Source organism: Calidris pugnax, unplaced genomic scaffold (assembly GCF_001431845.1).
Source record: "Calidris pugnax isolate Ruff unplaced genomic scaffold, ASM143184v1 scaffold111, whole genome shotgun sequence".
NCBI classification, from domain to species: domain Eukaryota; kingdom Metazoa; phylum Chordata; class Aves; order Charadriiformes; family Scolopacidae; genus Calidris; species Calidris pugnax.
In genome coordinates, this window is record NW_015090872.1 from 2,821,200 (window position 1) to 2,844,947 (window position 23,748).

General features: G+C 41.4%; 1 protein-coding gene across 1 annotated transcript in view; it reads left to right on the forward strand.

The window, feature by feature from the left end:
- The first annotated feature begins 5,513 nt into the window (after positions 1-5,513).
- GPR149 (G protein-coupled receptor 149) overlaps positions 5,514-23,748 on the forward strand; it is a 29,693-nt gene continuing 11,458 nt past the window's right edge. The window contains exons 1-3 of the mRNA XM_014945833.1: positions 5,514-6,915; positions 7,916-8,108; positions 11,014-11,474. Of these exons, the coding sequence (XP_014801319.1) occupies positions 5,947-6,915; positions 7,916-8,108; positions 11,014-11,474 (1,623 nt within the window). The 5' untranslated portion in view covers positions 5,514-5,946. The remainder of the gene's footprint in view (positions 6,916-7,915; positions 8,109-11,013; positions 11,475-23,748) is intronic.

Sequence of the window (23,748 nt, forward strand, 5' to 3'; positions counted from 1 at the left end):
TACAGCTGATTTGCCTGCTGCTTCCAGATGGGGTCATAGCTGGGTCACTCAAAGGCATATGCCTTCTTCCTTTTTTCCCCCTCCCTTCAGAACGGGATAATTGTTTCTTCCCAGCTGTTTGGATTCTCCAGTTAACTCTCTCAGTGCAGTTTTCCACCGTACTGTGGTATTAATGCTGCCCAGCTCCTGCTAGATTGCACTTCTTTTTTTTTTCTCCAATATGCTGCATGCATTTTGCAGCATCTAAAATAGGAGTGATTACCAAGCACAATGCTACATTTACTGGATTTGTTCAGTGATTAGGTATGATCATGCTACTACAGCTGCATTACGGGTGTTCTGCTGCTAGTAGAGCTGCGCAGCAAAATTAAAAGCATTCATATCATGCTGTTCCATGAATTATATTCATAGCCTGCTGTGCTCTCTATTAGAAAGCAAACAGTTACTGTGAGGAAGTGTACTGAAGAATTGCCTCCCTGCTAGCTGTCTGTCTCCTCCTATCAGTCCGGTGAGCCAGGGCTGCTCAATAAAAGTGACACTGTGAAGTGTCTTGTGTCAGGAGAGCAATCACGCCACACCTAGCAGAATGTTTTACTCTCCACACTATCTAGAATTGAGCTTCTCTCTACTTTGGTAGCTGCAGATTTTGCTACCAGCTCTCTGCCTTGCCATCCACTAGAGAAATAACGCCTTCCTGACTAGAATTGTCCCTTTCTCCTCCTTGTATACACTACATACTTAATGTCTCTTCCCTTTCAGCATTGCCATCCTGGAATTATTATGTTATAATTGCTTGTTTCTCTTCTAGTTGGTCCCACTTCGGACATTTCCTGAATAACAGCTCATAATCATCTCTGGTAGTGTGCATACAGTGCAACCCGGATGGATTCATTCTCATCTCTCTGCCACCTTGTTTATTGCCAGCCTCTCTGAAGTGCTGGCACTATTTTCCTTTCCCAATGGCAACCTCTTTATCAGCTTCTGAAACTCTTGGGAAAAGATGCCCACCGTGACTGTACCTCACCCAGTGGACACTTTGGGGCTTACTCACTTTTACCTCCATTTGTCTCTTACTAATTCTGTAGTTGTCCCGAAACCTTCAGTTCATTACAGTCTCAATTTACTGTCTAAGTTTACAGCACAGAAACAGAAACCTGAAGTTAGGGAGCTCTGATAATGGGTGCTGCTTAACACTGGCCCATCTGCTCAGGGAGGTGCTGCCTCATGGAGGGACAGGCTGTGACCTGGTGCTACGAGTGGCAATAGCCCGTTGGTTTCAAAAGGAGTATCTGCACAGCATGGTTCTATGTCGCTGGAGTTAGAGCCGGTACAGTCTAGCCCATAATGAGCATGTACGTTAAATCATATTTTTAGGTTTAATGAAGTTACTCCTGATTTACATTGCTCTAATTGCTCCAAATCAGTAAGCACCCTTTTCCTGCAGCACGGCAATACAGCTGCAGCGGAAATGGATTAAGAATAAGAGTATCTGCCTTTTACTAGAAGCCTCCATTGATTTAATTCATCTGAGGCAAATAACTAGATGAAATAATTAGCTGCAGTTTAACCTTTTTGTATCTGGAAGTGATGTCTGAGTCCAATGACCAGAAATGATCACTTAGTTTGACATATTTTTAAAAGTCTGTTAAATCTAGATAAAAAACCAACATGTTTTTCACTTACTATTGAGGAATAAATTACAAAGATATTTATGGAATTTTATTTATATACATTTATGCCTGGCACAGAGCTTATTTCACCTTCTGAAATGAAATATTTGTACAACTGCTGTTGTTATCTCTTTTGAGTGACAAAAGGAAGCAAAACCATATGTCAAAGCTTAGCTTAGTGCAAGGTATGAAAATAAAATGTGACTCATACACTAAACATGATAAATTTTTAATACCCTATTTGTTGGTTGTGTTTTATGAATGGTGAATATTTGATTCTCTTTACAAGCATTCCTGAATTGTTACGTGCAGTCTCTTAGAAATCCTTTCATAGAGTGTTGAGTTGTGCTGACTCTTCCTTTAAAGAGGCATCGTTGTGCAGTGCTGTTTGAAATGAGGCCAGAGAGGAGATTTCCATGCCTAATGTATTTTCTCTTTTTGATTGTTCCTTAGCAAAGAGAATTCACACTAGGATAAAGAATATATACCTATATTGCAAAGGACAGTATTTGTATTTGAAACATCCCATAATTCAGGAGCCTAAATGCAGAGAAGAAAGGGAATAATCTACAAATGCATCCCTGCCTTGACACAGTCCAAACCAAGGATACAGCAGCAGATAAAGGTATCTTTTTCTTTTGGTTTCCAGAAGATGTTACCTGTGGCCTTTTGGCAGTGCTGTATTATCCCATTCTAGCACTGTTTCTTTAGAAAATGTGGTTGAATGGGGGTTGTGATGACACTGTCTGCCTCTGCTCACCTACCTGGCCTTCCCAACCCCACACCTAGTTGAGTCTGTTCACAAATTTCAGGGAAATTTGGGAGCAAAATTACAATTGCAAACATAGTGTTCCTGTAAATTTTGAAAGATTGCAGAATAAACTTATCCTTTGGAAGAGACCAGAGAGTCTTAATTCAGATTCATTTGCCCCAGTCACAAGAGACATTTCAGAGCTTAGACCTTAACTGGGCATGCAAGTCAACTGCCTGGAGGCACAGCTGTGTGGAAAATCATGCTCCTCTTTACGGAGTTGCTTGTTTCTTACATGTACATGTACATGTTCTTTCTGTACATGTTTTATCAAAATTTATCAGTCACGTTAAAGGAAGAAAAATAAGAAGGGAAACTGTTTGAATTTGCTGAATCGCTTCTGAATCACTCCTAAAACCTTTGGTTTATAACTATGAAATGACCAGAGGAAAGAACATTTCATCATATTGTAAGTTATGGTAAAAGCTGCCACAGAGAATGGCAGGGTGCAGTTCATAGAATAAAATACATTCTGTGGGAAGAGAAAGTGAAGTGAGTAATACGTCATCTGCCTTGGATGGGTACGGCCATAAATAAAAATGTCTGTCTTCTTAAAAACACTGACGAGCATTTCATTCCAAACACAAGCAGAAGACACAGAATGGACTGCTCTTACCAAAGTGTCCAAAAAGCTACAGAGAGGCACAGGGGTTGTATATGAACAGCCAATAAAGCAAGGTCAAAAAAGTACATGAAGAGGATTGTACTGAGGGAACTTCCAGAAAAATTGTGGTAGATATCTGCTGCCAGCTCTATTGCATACCCAGTGTATTTATAATGACTCAGGATACAGAAGAAAAATTTTCCAAAGTAGGGAAAATAAATTTCCCAAGCAGCATTAAAATTGTTTCTAAACACCTGGCAGTTATGTGGCAAGAGCAGATGAGGATGACACAGGCAATGGAAATAGGGAATTTAAGAGGAGTGTAACTGATCACAGACGAGGAAGCACGAAGTCGTGCCAGAGTGAATGAAGTTGTTTTCTTGCAGTTTAGCATCCAGGGTAATCAAAATTTCACGTGAAGGTTTCTTTATGGTTGGAGTATTTATAAAGCCTCTGCTTTGTCTTCGCTAGTTTCCAGTGAAGAGGGAACTCTGCTGCAGCCTGCAGCAGATCATCTGCTCTTTCTCATAAAAGTTGTGGGAACTTAGTCACTTTGACACTGTCGGATTGAGATGAAAAGGGTCATTTTGTCAAATGGAATTGAGGGATGGGGAGTGAAAGAGAGAGACACAGACAGGCCTATATCCACGCTTAGGCATGGTCGCATGTTTCCTGAGGCAGCCAGGTTAAAAAATAAAGGTCCAAACAAGGGTGAATGATGCTTCTTTCTCTTCTTATCTCTTAACGGTACTTCTGACCACGCTTACACTGTTAATCTTAAGATTTAGAACACTGTCCTTAATTTAAAGTTGACTTGCGGGGGCAGAGGTGACTGTGATTTGTAAATAGAAGGAAATGAGCCCTGGCCTTTAGCTGGCACAGCACAGATTAACAATCAATAGTCCAGCAGGACAGATAAATCACAAAAGCCAAGTCAAATCCTGTACAGTTAAAGGCCAGATGGATGGTCCAGATCCAGAACTGTGCCTTGTGTGGAAGGCAGGATGGATGCTCCTCTCTTTGGCAAATTTCTGACATGGGGGTTGACAGTTGGTCCCGATAAATAATGCAGAATCCTCAAGAGTCAGCTGCGATGTGAAAAGGAGAATGGGGAGGAAAAGGCTCCTGGTCACGCTGCATAGGAGGAACGTGGCTTTACAACAGGTCCTGCTCTGAGGACAGTGCTATGGCTGTATGGGGCACAGGGGGTAGACTGGAATCCTTACCCTGGTTTGGGGGATAAGCCTTCCAGGTATCGTGGCAGGGCAGCTTGGAAATTGGAAATGAGAGAGAGGTCATTCAGAGAAATTGTCGCCCTTAGCCTTGATTCTTGCATTTCGGGTGCTTGTCACATGGTACAGCTGCAGCCCTGCGTTCTCTTCCTCTGTCTGTCCTGTCTGGGGCTTCAGCACCTCTGAGAATTGCTGTCTCCAACCCTGCCCTGCCCTGGGGGAGGGAAAACACACGAGCAATCCAGCTGTTGGCTTGACACAGCTAATGCATTTCAAAATGGGTAGAATTGAGCAGGGATCGGGTTGTTAATCACACAGATTTCTAACTGAGTGGATTTGTAATGTTACCCAGACTAGCAAGTAATTGTAGCAGCCTTACAATATCACTTAGAATCAGAAAATATTTGTCCTGCATCCCCATTGCATATCTGAACTCAAAAGTGGTGCCAAAAAGAGGCAGAGTCCTCCAAGAAGATAGCATGGAACCTATCTGTCCACTTAATGTCAGAGTGTTGGAAATTTTGTCAGCTTATAAGTTTCACCAGTATTGCAGTTTCTCAAGAGAAAACATTCATAATGTGCCAGAATGCACTTGGCTGTGAGTCTATCCATGTACTCAGCTGGAGCAGACAGTCAGCATTTGATGCGGCTCCGATTTGAATCATGCGGGGAATTAAAGTTTTATAAAACCCAGACTGAGTTGAGATGCCACATTGGCAATCAACACCTGCCTGACATGCATGGCAGTTACTGGTCATTAATGAGTGATTGGCACTAATTATACGGTTAGCATCCAAGTGCAGTGTATGCACACACACATGTGCACTTGCCGTGGGAGTAGGAATACAAAAAGGGAGAGCAGACACACCCCTTCTGTTTCATCTTCATAAAAAACTCCTGCAGCTTTTAACCTTCGCTAAGCTCGGAGTACAGAAGTGTGAAGGAATAAAAGCAGCACTCTGGCTCGTGATGCACAGCCCCGGAGCAGCCATGGGCTTTACGGGAATGACATTTACGGCTGACATCAGATCTGAGTATTTGCATTGGATTTCAGTGTCAGCATCGGAGGTGTGGCTTAACAGGGACACTGTTTCAGTCTTCTGATCCAGCTAAGAGGCAGCTCGGGCTGAGAAGATACTCACTCCCCTCGTCTCCGCTATCCTGCTTGCATCTGACTCCTCCCTCCTGCAGCTCAGAACAGCACAGGGTGAATCCAACAGCCTCTTCTTTCTACTATATTTCTCCCTGAGCTACTAGAGCTTGAACATACCTGATATTCTGCCTTCGTTTCAACTGAACTCGTGAGTAAGGCACATTGCCTGCTATCTGTCAAGAGTGAATGGCATGTTATTACCTGAGGAGCCTAAATTAACCATCTTCCAGTACCGAAAGGATTATGAAGAATTGCATTTTTTTCAGCACCTTTGATGCTTCATTGTTGCCTGATTTTTCGAGAGCATGAGTTGTTCTGGTTATCAAGGGTGCTTTCACCTGAATATTTCTTCATCAGATGCCACAAAAGTCTAGGAAAATGAAGAAACTTGTGATGTGGCGCTAACAGTTCTGGTTTCAGCTAGTGAAAACTTGCAGAGTCAGTGAGAAGGCAAAGAAAAAAATTTGCCAAGGACAATGTCGGTAACGCCTAGTAATTTGTCATTCAATGGGACGAGCTTCTTTGCTGAAAATCATAGTGTTATGGATAAGCCTAGTGAGCAGAGAACTTTGAATGTCTTTCTTTTCTGCTTGACTTTTATCATTGCATTCACAGCACTTCTGGGCAGCATTTATTCACTAGTTTCCCTGCTGAAAATGGAAAACAAAACCACTGTTTCAATGATTGTGACCTCTTTGTCGATAGATGATTTGATCAGCATTGTGCCAGTGATCATTTTCATGCTCACCCAGTGGTCTAGTAATGTCCTCCCACAGCCTCTGTGCACCACCTCAGCGCTTATCTATTTATTCCAGGGCATTTCTAGCAACCTGAAAGGATCTCTTATAGTTTCTTACAACTTCTACACTATCAACAAAAGTGAGACAATGAGCTGCAGCACTTCCAAGCGACGAGTGAGCATGGTACGGGCCATTTTTACTATTTGGATTTTCAGTTTGCTGATCTGCATTTTGCCTCTCTGTGGTTGGGGCAAGTACACCCCTACCTCCTGGGGCTGCTTCATGGACTGTACCAGTTCCTACATCTTGTTTTTATTTATTGTCTACTCGCTGTGCTTCTGCCTCCTCACAGTGCTCTCTGTTCCTCTAACTTACCAGCTGTTGTGCTCAGATGAGCAACAGCTATTACACATTGATTACCAGGAAATCTCTCGAGGCTACATCACCCCTGGGACACCTGCAGGCTGCAGTACTGCTACCCCGTCTTTGTCACCGGTGGACCCTGTGGATAAAATCCTGAAGCATTTCCAAAATGCATGTCCAAGTTCAGAGGCGGTTTTTAGGAAAGGTGTGGCTGAGAGCACTGCACTCGAGCCCCGTTGCATGAACAACGTACAGAGCAGGAGCTTCATGGTGGGCTTTGCCCAGAAACGATTCTCACTGATTCTTGCGTTGACAAAAGTCATTCTCTGGCTTCCAATGATGGTAAATCGTCAGATTGCTTTACTTTCTAATGTTTACTTACCTTTAAGTGGGATGGGAGTTGGTGTGCCATGTATTGAAACAGATGAACAGTAGCCATTGCAGTTGCTCCTTATAGTTTGTGCAGGCAAAAGTCCTTATAAGCAGGTCACTACATTAATTTAACTGGCTTTCAGCAGGTTTGGCAGAGCCTGATTCATCAGTATGTTACTCTATCATCACATCATTTGTGTCTCCTGAATACGGGGGTGAATAAGGTCCACCCTTTTGTATTGCCAGCTCTCTGGCAAGCATTGGTTCAGCATTATGGGGTCTGTGAATTGTACTAAGCTGGCTCTTCTGCCCCTCCTCACAGCTCTCCTTTGCCAGACTGGTTAAAAAATAGGAGTTGGTTAGCTACAATGAGGTTTGCTTGCATCTTTGTAGTCTCTGTAGCATTGGGGTGGTGGGATGGGTGGGAAGGAGTACTGTCCACGTGCATGCACTGGTATATTTTGGAACAGGTATATTCATGTATAATTAGAAAGGAGTCTGATGAGAACAGGGAACATGGGTCTGGGGCAGTGTTACCCCTGTCCCCAGGGTGTGTGTAGACTCAGCATCTGAGCTTCTCTCAAGAGCATCTGCAGCACAGCCCTGTGCGGTGCCAAGTTCTCTCTCCTATTCCCCATCTGGAGTTGGTGTTCCTCAGTACCATGCAGGAGAGACTGAGCTCACAGTCTCTTCTGAGCTGCTTGGATTCCGAGTTGCTTGTTTTAATAGTGCTCCTGCATCTATATTTAGCTTAAGCAAGGGTTTTTCTGAGAAATGCAGAATGAGGAGGAGAGCCTCTGTCAGTGTGTTTTCTCCACTCTGTTAGAAACAAAATTGTTAGGCTCAGCAAACATTAATGACAACCTGTGTCTTTTAGTTGTGTCATATTCGCAGTGAGATGTTCTGTTTATTCCTGGAAGTATCTCGTGTACCTGAAGCGATTTAAATTTCAAAATGCTCTGCCTTTCAGATACAAATGGTTGTCCAGCACATCACTGGCTTTCAAAGCCTTTCATTTGAGACACTTAGCTTCCTGCTGACCTTGCTGGCTGCCACAGTCACCCCAGTATTTGTCCTGTCAGAACACTGGATCCACCTGCCCTGTGGCTGCATCATTAATTGCAGGAGGAATTCATATGCGGTGTCTTCAGAAGAACTCAAAAGTAAGTATGGAAGGGTGACACGCAGCTGGAATGTATCTTGTAGTAAAGAGCAGAGGGAGGTAGTGTCAGTAACAGTGCTTTGTGCTCCTTGAGTCATTTACCTGAATTGTGTAGACGTTATTCAGAACAATATGTGAGACTCACAACATTAATGTGAGACAGCTGGATGGAAATAGTGGATGCTGCAGCACAGAAGCTTGGCTGATTTTCCCAGGTCGCTGTCAGACCTTTTAGTAGAGTCTGATGGACTCTGAATCCTAGTTTCTCTCTCCTCTGCTGCATTGGGAAAGGATGTATATACCAAATCTGACTTCTACTAATCAAATACATGGAACGTGCTAAGCATGTTTAATGTTGTGTAGGAAAAAAAACATGCTAATTGTGAGCAAATTGTAAGAAGGAGAGGAGCTGTTGTTTGTACACCTGCTACTAAGCAGAAATCACAGCGACACCAATAAGCAAATAGCAAAGGACGTGAGTTCTGGGAGGGGCCTGTGCCTCACTGTGTTCATGCTGCTTGTTGAAAGCTGAGGAACTCCTACACAGCTTTTACCTAAAAATATTTCCCTACGTGTTTATAAAGTTTACCTTGAAAGGTTACCTTTGTGTAACAGAGGATGCCAGACCTTCACTGGTAACCATCTTGGAATCTTCTAAAGCCCTGGGTTTTCTCTGGGTCCATGTCAAACTAGCTGGAGGAGCCCTGCGCACGCTGACTGCCACAGCCTGTCTCCTGCAGTTACACGACTTTTGTTCTTCTCATAAAGAACTTGGTCATGTGGTAACACGCAGTAAGAGAAATAGAAGACAAAGAAATACAGCTGTCACTCCATGAACTTTTCTCTAGTTAAAAACACATTTAGGCTTCTGTGAGCATGAATAACATTGTCATATTTGTGGCTAAAAGACTGCATAAGGCTTCCCTGTAAATTTCCTGGCTACAGTTACTTATAAAATACCTCAATCTCTACTCTTTGTGGGTCTGCACAGAGGGACTGCATTTGGAATTACAGAGGAAAATATGTTTTCAGTATGACTCTGAGAGAAATATGTCTTATTAAAATGTTTGAAGCTTATTATACCTACTAATGTAAGTTCAGTATCTTGATTAGTGATTAATTTCTGGGAAAACTTAAAATGTACAAACTTTAAAAAATTTAGCCGTTCAACAATAGGTAATTATGGAAAATCTGAAGGACAGAAATCTGCCACAGGATATTAAATACATCTGTATTTGTTAGATCTCCATTAAAGTATAATAAATACATTCTGGTAAAAATTTCAGTTTGGAAGCCTACAAGGAGGGAATACAGAACAATAACTGATTCTTGATTTATGTTTGTAATTATTATCAATAATAACAACATAAAATAATTTTTATTTCCTATTTATAATGCTGCAATTATACCAGCATATAAAAATGATACATTTATGCATCAATCTTTCAGAAGTGAGAGCTGCAGTGCTGTTTTGATAGTTGTCTCTTGAGGTCTGGTCCAAGGGGAATTGAAAGCATTGACAAGTTTTATTTAGGAAGTTGGAGTTGGAATGGAGTGAATAGAATAGAATAGAATAGAATAGAATAGAATAGAATAGAATACGGTAGTACAGTTGGAAGGGACCTACAAGGACCATATAGTCCAATGACAAAAGTTAAGAGCTAAATACTTCCGAGGATCTGGGTGTTTCACATTCTCTGGAGTGAAAGTCCTCTGACCTCAGTGGATGCATTCCTGACATTCGCTGCACCTTTAGGGAAACATCTGAATCTTAGAGAAAAGCCATTCTCGTTCATGGCTTTCACTTACTTTGAACACGTTCTCCAAGTACAGAATGGCTTGTACTGCAACTGATGCCTTTTCAACCCCTTTCCCGGAGAAGATGACTGCATCCATCAAGAAGGCAGTTTATTTCAGATATTTTTAATAATGCTATCTAGACAGATAAATGTAAAACAGGTGAAAAAGTAGTAATTACAAAATTATTTAGAATAAATCTGTCACTTTTAGATATTTGTGCTGAAGGTTATTCTCAACTTTTCACGCAATGACTGCTAAGATCAGAATTTCACCCACAATTAAATATAATCTAGTAAGCAAGTAAGCAAAAAAACCTGTTGAGTAGATACAGAAGTTGTATAAATGTATCCCCATACTGTTTATTTTATAGTTTAGCATGAAAGGTTTGGTGGGAAGATGATTTCATTAGTTAAATAAAAGGCACTTCTTTAGTTACTACGTAATGTAAGATGAAAAGGGGGAGGATGGAGAATCTCAGGTGGTTTCTGTTAGAAAGGAGTAAGAATGAAAGGGTATAAATAATAATTGAGACTATTTATTTAACTGTTCAATTACTTTGTAAGAGTAGTTGGAGCACTGAATTTAGAATGGAGAACAAAAAAATTAATTTTGTAAATACTTCAAATATTTATTTTTTTATTGTAAAAATCTGCTTTTCCTCATTATTGATATTCAGGTTTAGTTATCAATTCTCAGCGATGTTTTATCATTTTCTAAATTTGTCACCTTTAGGGATATAGCTCAAACAAGCTCGGGAAAATAGAGTATTTAAAAATTTAGGTATTTTCTTATTGTGTATATCCAATAAAACATCATATATCGTGTGGTTTTGAAAATGGCAGATAATCTACCAGTTTCTGGGAATCCATTAACTTTGGAATGTGTAATTTCTGAATTCGTTAGGAAGGCAGTATAATAACATACTATCTGAGAAGTCTTTCTTCTCGACAATTCATTCTTTTTATGGAAGGAAAATTGCCTGTCTCTAGCAGTAGTTAAATAATTTATTCCGTGTTTTTGAATGTCATTTTCATTGTGTATGCCATCTCATTTTTCTTTTTGGCTTTGGACTCTTTTAATGTGACTTTCCTTTCCTTTCTGCTTAGCCAAACGGAGGGCATTTGAATTCAACCTGTCATTCCAGCAGGGCTACGGAATCTACAAAATATCCCATGACAACCACTGCCACCACCACGATGGTGATGATAAATCGACGTCCTATCACAACCTGGTGAGCTACGACAGCCATAACTCCAAAGAACCTCGGCGAGGAAGCGGCGATCGGGCCAGCGGCGGGGAGGCGGCGTTCAGCACCACGGCCCTGGCGGACAGCTCCCGGGGCGCCCCAGAGGGACCCCAGGCCCGGGCGGAGCCAGGCCAGGAGAGCAGCAGCGACCGCCTCCTGCCCGACAGGCTGGGGGCCTTTAGCAGAGAGGAGGTCAGAAATTTTGAGAAATCCACTTTTTTTGAAGGACCAGAACGGAGGCTGTCTCACGAGGAAAGCCATAAACCCGAACTCACAGATTGGGAATGGTGCAGGAGTAAATCGGAGAGGACCCCTCGGCAGGTAAAATACTAATTTTCCCTTATTTTCTTCTGACAGTACGAATTACCTTACAAAAAGCTAAGAATAATTTTCATTTACGTTGAAGTGACTATTAGTCCTATTGGTAGTGCAGTTACCTTTAGTAAAAATCATAGTTAGCGTTGTATATTTTAGTAACCTTGCATGTATTTGCAGATTCTGATCCAGCAATAATTTCTCACTTGTCTTCTTAATCATGGGGTTTTAATTATTATGATTATTTTGTGTGCACCTGCACGATCTGTATAAGGTAAGAATTCAGCATGAATTATATTAATTCATCTTAATGAATAGGAATTTTGTCTCCAAAAGATTACATTTTCAAGAGTATTTCCAAGCATCTGGTGACTTGGTTTTGGTCATCCTTACATTTTGTGTAGGGGAAAAAAGAGAACTGCAAAACCAAACTTATATGGTAAGTCCACGGATAAATACATATTTCAATCTGGGCACAAAGATTCCTATTAGATTCAAACAAAAGATTCCAAATATTATATTGTTCATCACTTTCCTTTAGATTGTGGACAGTTCTTGGGAAGAAGAAATTCTGAGAAACTTACTAGTTTTCAGGAGCTCTGAGAAAAAAGTGAAGGTGGAGTCTTAATATGCTCGCACTTGAAATTTAAAGACTTGCTAAAGGTGTCTGTAACCTCACCTTGTGTAGTACTTTGCACGGAGGTTCTGATTCTGCTCTCTCACATTTGCTGTGCGCTGTACTGAATCCAACAGAGCTTTTCACAGCTTGGGAGAAGAGGAATATCAAAACCCGTAGCCTTTAAGACATGTTGTCTAAAATGAATAGAGTGAGCTCAAATCTTGCTTTGTGACTCTTTCACCTAAAGGTGTCTCCTGCTGAACATTCCACTGTTGTCACAAAAGTTGGGTTTGCTTTCAGTTACGAGATAGCAGGATTATGGTTTGTTCCAAGTGCCGAGTCTTCATTTGCTGTTCTTTGCCTTGCTGATTGGGGCATACCAAGAACAGCCGGATCACCGATTTCCTCAGCTTGGAGGTGGTTTGGTTCTGCCATGACAATCCTTGTTGTTAGTGCCCATACTGGGAGGGTCTGCACTGACTTCTGACTAGAGTTGGGTTCAACACTAAAGAAGAGCAGTGAGAGAGAATTGCCCAAAACTGCCATCTGTAGAATGGCAGACTGAAATTAGATTCAGCAAAAGGACAGCTATTACGGCATGTAAGAACATGGGCTTAAAGGAAAACTGCCAAGCTTTACTATTTTTCTATAATCAGTGTTTGTCTAAGCGGAAAAATGTCACAACAGCTACTGCAGGTTGCGTGCTCATGAAAGACGGGAAGGATTGTTAGCCATTCCTTGTCAGCTGCCTGTTAAGCAGGCCTCGAGTATGAGCATTTTCTGTCTCCTAAAAATTTGTGACTATGAACCGAAGGCCAAACACTGCCATGAGGCATCAGGTGAGCCTGCAGTGTGACATCTGTAGTGTAAATAGAAATGAGCAATAGCTGTTTATCCCTGTGGAATTTACATGCTGCTTTCATCACATATTGAACTCTAAAAAGCATCTCAGAGTGGCCTAAGGAGTAAAAAGAGATACTACTGTATAGTGCAATTATCTGCTCCTTTTGTGTGCGCCTTTCCCATGTTAGGTAGGCATTTGTGCTTCAGCACCCAATGCTGCATAAATAGTGTAGAAAATGGTCCTCTGGCAGCATAGATATATACCCATTTTCAAGATAAACCAGGGCAGTTCTGTGTACATGTAAGCACAGTTTTAATTTTACATATGTGACAGTCCAGGTTCCCGTTGCTGCTGTAAATTGACTCTGAGACAACTTAAAATGTCAATTCTGCCTGCTCACCTTTGGCCGCGTGTTAACTAAACTCTGAGGGTTTGAGTGTGCACTGTAGAATTCAGTAGATGTTTGCCATTACATTCAGCGGGAGTGGGGTAGGAGCCTGTGTGAAGTCCACAAGACAGGAGCCACAGAAGGCTTTAGGTTGGAAAGGACCTCTGAAAGTCACCTAATCCAACCTTCTGCTCCAAGCAGGGCTGACTTCAAAGCTAGATCAACTTGCTCTGGACCATTGGCACACACATAGGTAGGATGTATAAGATACGTTTTATGTCTAAATAAGGAAATTCCTTCCTCTGATAAACACAAGTTTATGATTTGAGTCAAAGCAGGACATTGATATTTCAAATTTGATTGGTCATCCCTTCATGAAAAAGTAAATGTTCACTTCTGGTGCAGCATGCAGTGATGAACTGCACTGTTTCTGGGCAAAAAGTAGATGATGACTCAACCTGATTTTAATCTGCTGGTTCTTGCTAACCCCTTGTGTGCCATGTATAGTTTAGTTAATAAAGTCAGTATATTACTAGATTCATCATTGATTGTGACTCTCCTTGCAGTAGTTTCCAGATGGTGTTTAAAAAAAATAATTTAAAAATTCCTTTTCCCATCTCCTGTGACTGCCATTTCAAATTGCTAGACCTATGACTTCCATTACAGCAGGTACAAGCATCTCTTGTGAAGCAGCTGGCAATGACTTCATGTGGATGACTTTATTTGCTCTGGGGCTTTATATGTCACATTTGGACATACTTTTTCACTACTTGCATTACAAGGAATCCCAATTCATTCTTTCCTGACATTTTCCAAGTTATAACCCAGTGTGCAGTTGCCAGGCATTAAGGCTCCTATGGTCTAAAAGTTCAAGGCTTCTAAGTTACAGATCTCAGTGTTTCTGACATTCAGCGTGAGCTTCCAGAGCTTCACAGCGCTGACATTTGCTTTGCTGCTGAAAACGGGCAGAATATAGAACTCCAGCAAGCATTGTAAAAATAACTTTAATGCATTTCTCAGAGGTATGTCGGATGAAAGATCAATTTGGGCCAAAGTTGAAAGCCACCCCTTTTATTTATCCTGTCTGGAAGTCCCTACGTATCTAAGAAAAGTCACTTTGTCCTTATCACTCTCCATTTCTCACCTTTGTTCAAAAAGGAGTCTTTCCCCAGCATTTATTTGCCATATACTTCTGCTTAATTTGTCAATTAAGCTAGCCAACTGGGAAGAAGGTACCAAACCTTACAAAGAAATGGATGATTATTCTCATAGGGTAAAAGTTCCTCATCTTCAGTACTTTCAGACTGTAAGAGCTTGATCACAGAAATAGAGATGTTCCTATTAGAATACTTCCAGCTTTCTTTTCAACAAGCAGAATTAGTAATAACTTACAGTAGGAGGAAGAATAGCAATTACACATGGATGTTCAGTTTCGCTGTTAAGTGATATGGTACATGTATCCTTCCGTGCTGAATTTTCACATAGTGAAGGGTGGAGATGCTAGGCATGAGAACTTGAGACAACCATAACCTCAGTCCTTCTGCACATTCTTGTTGAAAAATGGACAGTGAGTTGTCTTATAGAAAATTAGAATGCACTTTTCTCACATTAAAATTCTTTTATCATTTCTGTTTTACTACCTGCTTAGGAAGCTTTTGAAGTTAAGAGGGCTATCCCATGATAGCCCTGAGAGCAGTCAGGTCGGGGTGCTCCATTTCTCTGATGCTGTTATTGGCGTTCCCCCTCTAGCTTTTGTGCCTCTGGACTCCTTTATGTTCACAGGGAGGATCTTTTACTCACACAGCCAAGCAATTTGCAGTTCTGCAGCAAAACGGAGAGCATTGCAGTAACCAAGTCTAGAAAATACCATGCTGATTGAAGTTACAGTTGGAAGAACTACAGTCAACTTCAGCCAGATATTTGAGAAATCGTTGTGAGAGTTGCTGCTGCTGAACGAGTAATACAATGTGCATTGCTGCAGCTGGCAGGTGTCCCATTTGGAATAAAACCTGCTTTACCAAGTGCAATAAACCAAAACATTTTGGTCAGGGCCAGAATGATACAAGGTCATCACCTTCCTAAGGGCCTGTTGTCGTGCCTTTTTATTAATCCTTCTCATAGGCACTTTGCAGATTGAGGAGGAGAGGAGAGAGAGAAGGGAGATAACATGTAGCATGCAAACAAAAGCAGGCTTGAACAAGCATTGTTCCATGAGAGAATAATTGCCCAAAGTTTCTCTGAGAAAGCTCAGGAGGAAGAGAAGTGAGATACTGGAGAACAGTCTGGTCTGAGCATGCTGCGGTCCGGAAACAAACCCAGAGCACATCCTGCTCGGGGTACCTGTGGCAGCAGTTTTATCCTTTACAAGGTGACCTAATGCAGCCCTTCAAATGGCACAAATTCCCTGGGACACAACCTGGCTCAAGGAAGCTTTTGGCACAGGTGGCAGTGACAAGAATCAGAGCAGGCTCTGCAGAATGGTCTGATCACCCTTTTAGTAGAGGGATGGGTATGAGAGGAAAGGAAAGGTGAGGAGGGCTTCTCCCACAGAAGAGAGCGCATTCATGCTTGTGTTTTGTTTGAGGGACCTGTCTGAAATACATACACATGTAGCTCTGTGCTATTTAAAAAGCCATGAAATCATTAAAAGGTAAACTGTTAACTTGAAATAAACCCTGTTTTCTCTGTAGACCATTCTTAATGTTGCTTATGTAAGGAAATGTAATTAGGATGTATATTTCTGCTGCAGATCACCTTACTGGCACTGATAAAATTGATATTGTTTAAAGAAATTTTTGTGTGTGTGTGCATGCATGTTGATTTATATTAAGCTGGTTAATTAGTTATCCTATTTTTGTAAGTATCTGTAATGATCTGGAGGTAGAAATACATTAATTTGATGACATTAAAATGATGATGCTTCTCAGGAGATGCAGTGCAGCTGTGTTCCATGCAATGCGCTTGGTTGGCACGTTGTTTCTGAGAGGGCAGCAGGGATTGCAGCAGCTCTCTGTTGTCTTGCAAGTTGTGTTACTAGAGAACTGGTGGTGAGATCTTGCAGCTGTTAGTTTTATGCTTCTGTTTACTCAGAACTGGAGTCAAACCAGAGAAAAGTAGGATGGGAAAGAGAAAGTTCAGTCACATGCATGAATGTAGTTTAGAGTGAAAGGGCTTTACGTCTGCTCCAACAAAAACCACTCTCCAAAGCCACTGAAATAGTGCTGCTCAAATGCAATACAATTCAGGAAGGATCCATCTTCTTTTTTCAGCCTTCTTTTTTGTGGAGTATCTAATTTACTCCATACCATTATTTATTTATTTACTTATTAGTATTCACTAATTTATTCCAGTTCCTCACCCAGTCTTGTGCTATTAGCCGGTTTTAGTGTCTGTACAGTGGCTGCTCTTCAAGTTTTCAACAGACCACATAAAAAAGTTACTGCAAGGGCAGGGTTTGAAACATTCTGTTTTTCATTTCCAGAAACATCCATATGTGCAGACTGTGTTTTCCCTTCTGCTTACCAACAAAACCTCTGATTATTTTGCAATACATCTGTTATAAGCTCTGCCTCTACTGGCAGTACTTTAAAGTTCTCTGCAGTTTTTTGCAGTCTGCCATCAAAAAGAATTGACCTAATCTCATGGAAATTAGTTGGTCCCTTGACTGATCAGAGATACTGATGCACTCACTGAGAGTTGATCCTAATTCTGGTCTTAAAAAAGACCTCAGAACTTGAGTACAGGCAGCTCCTGTACCCTTCCCTGCAGCTTTATGCTGCTGACAATCTACTGGTTTCTTATGAAACCCAGATGCGTGTAATAAAAACACTGTGAGGGACAACTGATCTAGGCTTGTGGAAGTGCAGTGTCTCTAATATGTTCAGTCTGCCAGGGAGGAAAATGATGAAGTAGCAGGCACTCTGCAATGCCCAGTTCTCTTCTCTGCTCATTATCTGCTGGATCGTGTGCTGGGAGGACCCAGAAGGAGGAACCCCAGGCTGAACTGGAGATGGGAGTCTGCTTGCTCGGACAGTACCAAATCCTCTTGAGAATATGGAGAGAAAGTAGAATTTAGCTCTGCCCTGCACATCATCAGGATAAACTCTATGGGGCTTCCCACAAGTCAAGTTGGGGCAAAATGCACATGTAACCCAGTGAGCTGCTGCTGGCTGCGACCTCTGGTCACAGCAGTTATACCATCAAGCAAAACTAAAGTTTAATATGGCTCTGAATGACAGCAGATCCTTTGCCTTCCAGTTGCCTGGTTAGAGACGGTTTTGTCTCTGCTTTCTGGAAGGAGCCCAATGCCAGTGCCATAAAAAAAATCAGTAGAGAAGCAATGTTTGGATGTTACTTTTTTTGTCGTGTGGGTTGGCAGTCCATTGGGTGGAGTAGGAAGAATTGTCTGATCATATGAGGCTGAGCCTGAGGCAGACTTTGGGAGTTTCTTTGCCAGGACTTCTGTTCGGGAGCTGAAGGGCAGCCAGAGCTGGGATGGGGTCAGGGGCAGAGGGGGTTGGTAGAGCCTTTTTGTGCAATGGGAGAGGACACGTAGAAGAGGAGGTGCAAGAAAGGGGAGGGAAGATGCAGCTGCTCTCCCAGCTACTGCAGTTAATCCATCCTTGAACCTGTTTTATAACCTTTTGTCTGTACTGTATCGCAGTTCTAAAGAAATGCAACAATTACCTTGGCTCACATTTGGCCTTTCTTCTAGTTTTCTTTTCTGTTCATAGCCAGAGCCCAATAAGTTGCTCCACTGTAGAAGTACTGCAAGCGGCAGTGCATTTGTTTCAGCAGAACAAAACCTGATGGCAGCTGAAGGGAGACATCACAACGTGGCTCCCTGTTGACTGAGAAGCAAGTGGAAGGAACAACGTGGCATAAGAAGTGTAAAGCACATTAATGACGACAAATACTTCTTTAATACTGGTTTACATATTGTAAGATTTTGAATTGACGTACCTTCCTGCATGTCAGTCTTTGAAGAGGTGAAAAATGTCACCTGTTCCACCCCTCCCCTCAAGCTCCTTCCTACTATGTCATGTCCACTTCTTTCTTTAGCACTTTCTGGTAAATTTACTCAGCCCTTTTGCCTAAAAGCTGTGGCTTTGTCTCTGTTTCAACCCAGGGAAAATGACTGCAAAAATAAAGCTTCCATAAATCCTGTCTTGCTGCAAAGCTAGCACATGGCAGTGGCTGTGCTGATGAAGTGGAGGCAGAGGTGGGAATACTTTGTGAAGTGCTGTGTACTAAATTGCAGTGTTTACAGGTAAAAATATCCTCTTGGGCTGCATCCTGAGGGTAGGGACATAGCTGTGTTTTTCCCATTAACACTAATGGAAGTCAAAAGGCTGAACCACACACCGTGCCCTGGAAAATTCTCCCCCTCACATTTCTGTCCTACAAAGCCGTCTTGTACATTTCCTCCCAGTTCTGCTTCTATAGCAGGAGGTGTTCAGAGGTGTTAAATGGTTATAGTCATCATGCTGGTGGTCATTTGTGCTATTCTCTCAGTTACAAAGAAATGTTACATTTCCTATTTGGCTACCCCAAGACTTGGGGCGTATATTAGGCAGATTGGCCCAGTGTGCATACCACTTCTTAATAGTGAAAAAATCCTCTGAGGCAAAGGACTTGCTGAAATATTACTGAATTTTGTGCAATAATTTCCATCTCACTTGAAAATGGTTTGCATTGCTCAGTAAGGGTAAGGATCTAGTGAAAGGTTTTGCATCGGTGATACAAAATTAACAGAGTGAGGATGAGGACTGCTATTCTCCTCTCAGTGTTAGGTCAGGTAGAGTTGGAAATAATGTCTTGTGTTGGTATGAGCAAACGATTCATCTGCACTGTGATTAAGAATTGAATGTGAAAACTTGTGTGCTTGGCTAAAACCTGGTCAGCCACCTTGCTGAAAGTTAATTAGTTTCAGCTGAATGGAAATTGGGCAGCATTGAGGACTCTGCAGTTCAAAATGTAAACCCTGCCAATAACATGCAACTGGATCCTTATGAATATGATTTTGCTGATTAAACAGTTATCTGTTTCGCATAGTGAGATAAAAGCATTAGGATTTCATAGTTAAACCCACAGTCCTGGAGTTACTGTAGAGGTGGTCCTCATTGACAGCCTCTTCACACACTGCACGAGGGATGAGAGTTGCAGACTGACCTGCCAACTGCATGTCATCAAGCAGAGGTGGGATATTGGAATAATGTTAAAAAGTAGACCTCTCCACAATAAACTAACCTCTTACTTCAGGCAATAAACTGGGGTTGGCTTTGGAAGTTGGAAGGTCAGAAGCAGATGTGGGTAAGTTACCTTTAGCAACTCGAACTTTATCAAAAAGGGGAAAAAAATACAACTGCGTTTACTAAAGTTTATAAATAGCAAGGTTAGTCAACAGTAAGTGTGATCCAAAGCACCCTAAGTCTAAACACCCCAGCTTTTAGTCAGATAAATATTCCATTATATTTAGTGGGGCTTTGTTACAGTCTGCAAACAGCTTTCATTTAAAAAACTGCTGGTATTTCATGTGCCCGGTGCCCGCGGCCACTGCAGAACTTCAGGGGAAGGTAACTCTTCGCAGTAGTGCATATTTTACGTGCTGTCTGTTGAGAGGAGGGGTAGCACATTCCAGCTGACCTGCACTGCTCCCTGGAGTGATTCAGGGAAACAAGGGATAAGAAGTCTCTCCCTGTATTACTTTTTTTTAACCCTCCGAGCAACAAGTGATACTTGCAGAAGGCTGTCCATTTTAATTTGTATTGTGAAAGCAGTATTTTTTATTCTGTTATTTTCAGACCTCAAATAAGCAGCGAGGAAGGTATCAATTACTTTGATTTAGCTTTTTTTAGAGCAGGGTGCCAGACAATATATGTGATGCCTTTGATTTTCTGTTGAAGCTATGTGCTACTTGGAAGATGGCACTTCCTTGGAGCGATAGTAATGATGCTGTAGCTGGTTGTCTCCTCATCGTCTGTTCTGTGAGTAAAGAGTTACTCCATCAAAGCGATTTCAATTTCTCTGGAATAAAAGTGGCATCAAAGGAGAATGAGGGAGTGGGTTTTATTTAATACCTACAATAGGCTCACTGTAATTGAGAGGGAGAGAAAAAATGGGACTTGTCATTTCTAACTCTCACTCAGCTGCATTTTTGAAAGATACCTTTAACATCTCATAAAATACCAGTGTATCTCCTTTCCTAAAGAGATTGGGTGTAAATATATCATGTACTTTTTTCCTATAGTTAAGCGCCTTCAGGCTACAGAAATATTCTGCGCTGGCAATATGTTATAAGCTTTCTGATTATTTTTTTTCTTTGACTTGATACCTCGTCTGTGGGTTGCCTCAAGCAAACTCTTCCAAGAGACTCTCTGTACAGAACCTATTTATGTGTCCTGCAAAGAGAGAGAGGGGGAGGCTGTGTAAATTAATTCACTTTGGAGGAGCCAGCGCTGTATCTCTGTATGTCTATAGTTTGAAGTTATTTTAGCAGTGATAAATACACAGGATCTTTCTCGCTCCAGGAAAGTTGTAAACATTGCAGTAAACCCTAGGCACAGCATAGAGGCTGAGTTATGAATGGACTTGAAGATTATATTTGCTTTCCACTGGTCTATACAACTATACCCACGCTCACCTCCTGTGATGTTCTCGTCTGGTCTCTTCCTGCAGGTGGTGTTCCCGTGGTTGGAAAATCAGTGTAGCATTTCACCATCATCTTCAACTTTGCTCTAAGTGGTATAAAGTGGTGTGGTCCTTGCAATGCTTGCTGACTCTCTGCTTGCAGTTAAACTGCTACTGGCACTCTGTTGAACTGCACGAACAGGAGAAATATTGAGAGTAGAAACATTTGCCCAGGAAGGCAATGCTGAATATAGGCAAGCTTCTATAGTGCTTCCCTCATGCTGGTACCCAAGCATGAAGCAGCTGACTTCCTGTGGCTGCTGTTTATTCTGTCTGGTTCAGACCTGTAGCTTAAAAAGGTTTTGATGAATGCTAGATACAAGTATACATGCACACACAGAACTAGAGAAAAGATATAAAAAACTGGGTTGTGGAGAAGTAATGAGGATAAATAAGGCTTGTGAAGCTGACCAATGACACTGTATGTCAGAGACTCTTACAGAAATTAATCCTGCAAAAGGGTGGCACTGATTGATATCAATGTTCTTTCTCTGAGAGAACACACAATGCTACAACCAAAATCAATATCACACTGACCAAGGGATCCTTGTACATTGGCCCTAATGCCACTTAATGGAATAGGAGTTACAAAAGCAGTGCAATTTAGAAACCTTCCAATAAAGCCATTACATTCTAGGCTGATATGTTCTCCGTTTTTAAAGGTTTTTGCTGTTCTTCAACATATTTTTCTTCATTATATCTTCCTAGTAAGTAGAAACACCATTTTGGTTTAACTTTACAGTATGTGCAGATCAGCAGAAAGCCTTTTAGTATGATGCTTACAAATGAACTTTTTTCCAGGACTGGCAGTACACACATCAAATAGACTTCATCAAGTCTGGTGAAAAGGGTAAGGCCCAGTTTTGCTGCTATTACAAAAAAGAAAATGAATGTCAGCAGATCATCTCCTGTGCAAAGAGTGCAAAGAGCGCTGGGCCAGACATCCCAAGCTCTGATTTCTGTACCCACCACATGCTGCCCAGTAGACTTCTCTCTTCTGCAATACTAACCTTCTTTAGACAGTTAATAATGCAATTAGCCCTGTCAGTCAAGACCGTAAGAAGTCATTTTCAAATGTTCATGGCTGGAAAGCGTTGGCAGATATATGTAACTACGCAAAAGCCACGTTCTCTAGAGTGTGCGACGTAAGTTGCAGATCTGCACCTTTCTAAAGCAGGAAATGTCACTTCTGTGGACACTAACACTGCTTTAATTGTGATCCAGTTGACAAACCCCTTATTACTTGAGACTCATTGATGCTGTGCAATGGAGATGCAGAGGTGGAGCTATCTCTACAGCTAGGAGCAAAGCGGTTGCCTCAGTACAGTGCCAGCCTCATTGTTCTGCTTTATATCTCAGGGAGCTTCTCCACCTACTTCCTGGTATGAGCATAGGTGTATACATAGACCATGACATTAGCCTTCAATTGCATGGTCAGTTATTGCCCATTTTCACTGTACTGCAGGAGGAAAACAAGATAGAAAAACAATAAATACAAGATAGAAATAGAAGAGCCAGGTAGCCACAGTGCTGGCATTTTTATATTTTCAGATGCATGACTTCGCAATTTAAGTGTTCCTGTAGTGTAGATTCTGAATAATATCTCTGTTTCCTGTGCACATCCCAAATACTTGTCTTCATGCAAATAATTAAAACTAACTGAATTTTTAATTCTGTGCACTCTTATTTACCTGAAAGTGCAAATAAATTATAAGAAATTGTCATACCTCACGCTGTGTTGTGAGAAGAAATGCACAGAATTATGTAAGGACCAAGTCTATATTTGTTCTAAAAATCTTAGTAAAAATAGCAAACATACAAATCAAAGCAGACATGGTAATTTTCCCAGTTACTTTTAAAAGATCAGTGTAGAATGTGAGACAGGTGTCCCAAAGGTAAGAAGTTTGGTAAAAGCCAGACATATCAGCCAACGCCATCAAGAAAGCCTGTTTCCATATTAAAGAGAGTTATTTCTTGTAAAATCAGCTATTCTGTCAATGACAAAGACTAATGCAACAGATGTGAAACAGCCAGTCTTTACATGAAAATATAGATTGTTTGTAATAGTTTTAGCATAAGTAGGTGCAAAGCCTCTAGACTTCTGTAGGACATAAAGGGTAACAGACAACAGAGAAACTGCAGCTCACGGCAGATGACTCCCATGAAGCCCAGCAATAAGGAGAACCATGGACTCATCCCAGTGACCTTAAAGCCAGGTGCCTCATGAGCTTCTGTCCATGCTACATCCATACTGCAGGGGGTCACTAACGGTGCCATATGCATTATTTGTGGAATATTAAAGGGCTTTCTGTTTGAGCTCATTTACTTTAGCCCCAGAGAACTTAGTACAGAAGTTCTGGTACGTAGATGCAAGTAGTTTTACCTTGAATGTCTCTGTTGCACTTTCTGATACTTATTTGGTCCAAATAAGGGTCTCTCCACATCAGACAGGCCCATGACAAATACGGGTTTTCAGGTCATCTGAGGTGAGCTTGTCTATTCTTGTCATACCCTATTAGCTCTAAATTTACTGCAGTCAGCCTCTTAAAGGGCAAATCATTGGAGTAATTAATTTTACTGCAGCTAATTCTTATTTTTAGGGAAGTGGAAGACTAAGCCTCTATTTTAAAATAAACAGAAAACACATTGTCTCTGGAAAGAAACATCAGGATCCTTACTGGAAACATTCTAAAAATAGAACTTTTCAGCTAGAGCTGTATTCCACCAAAGCAATTAGGAA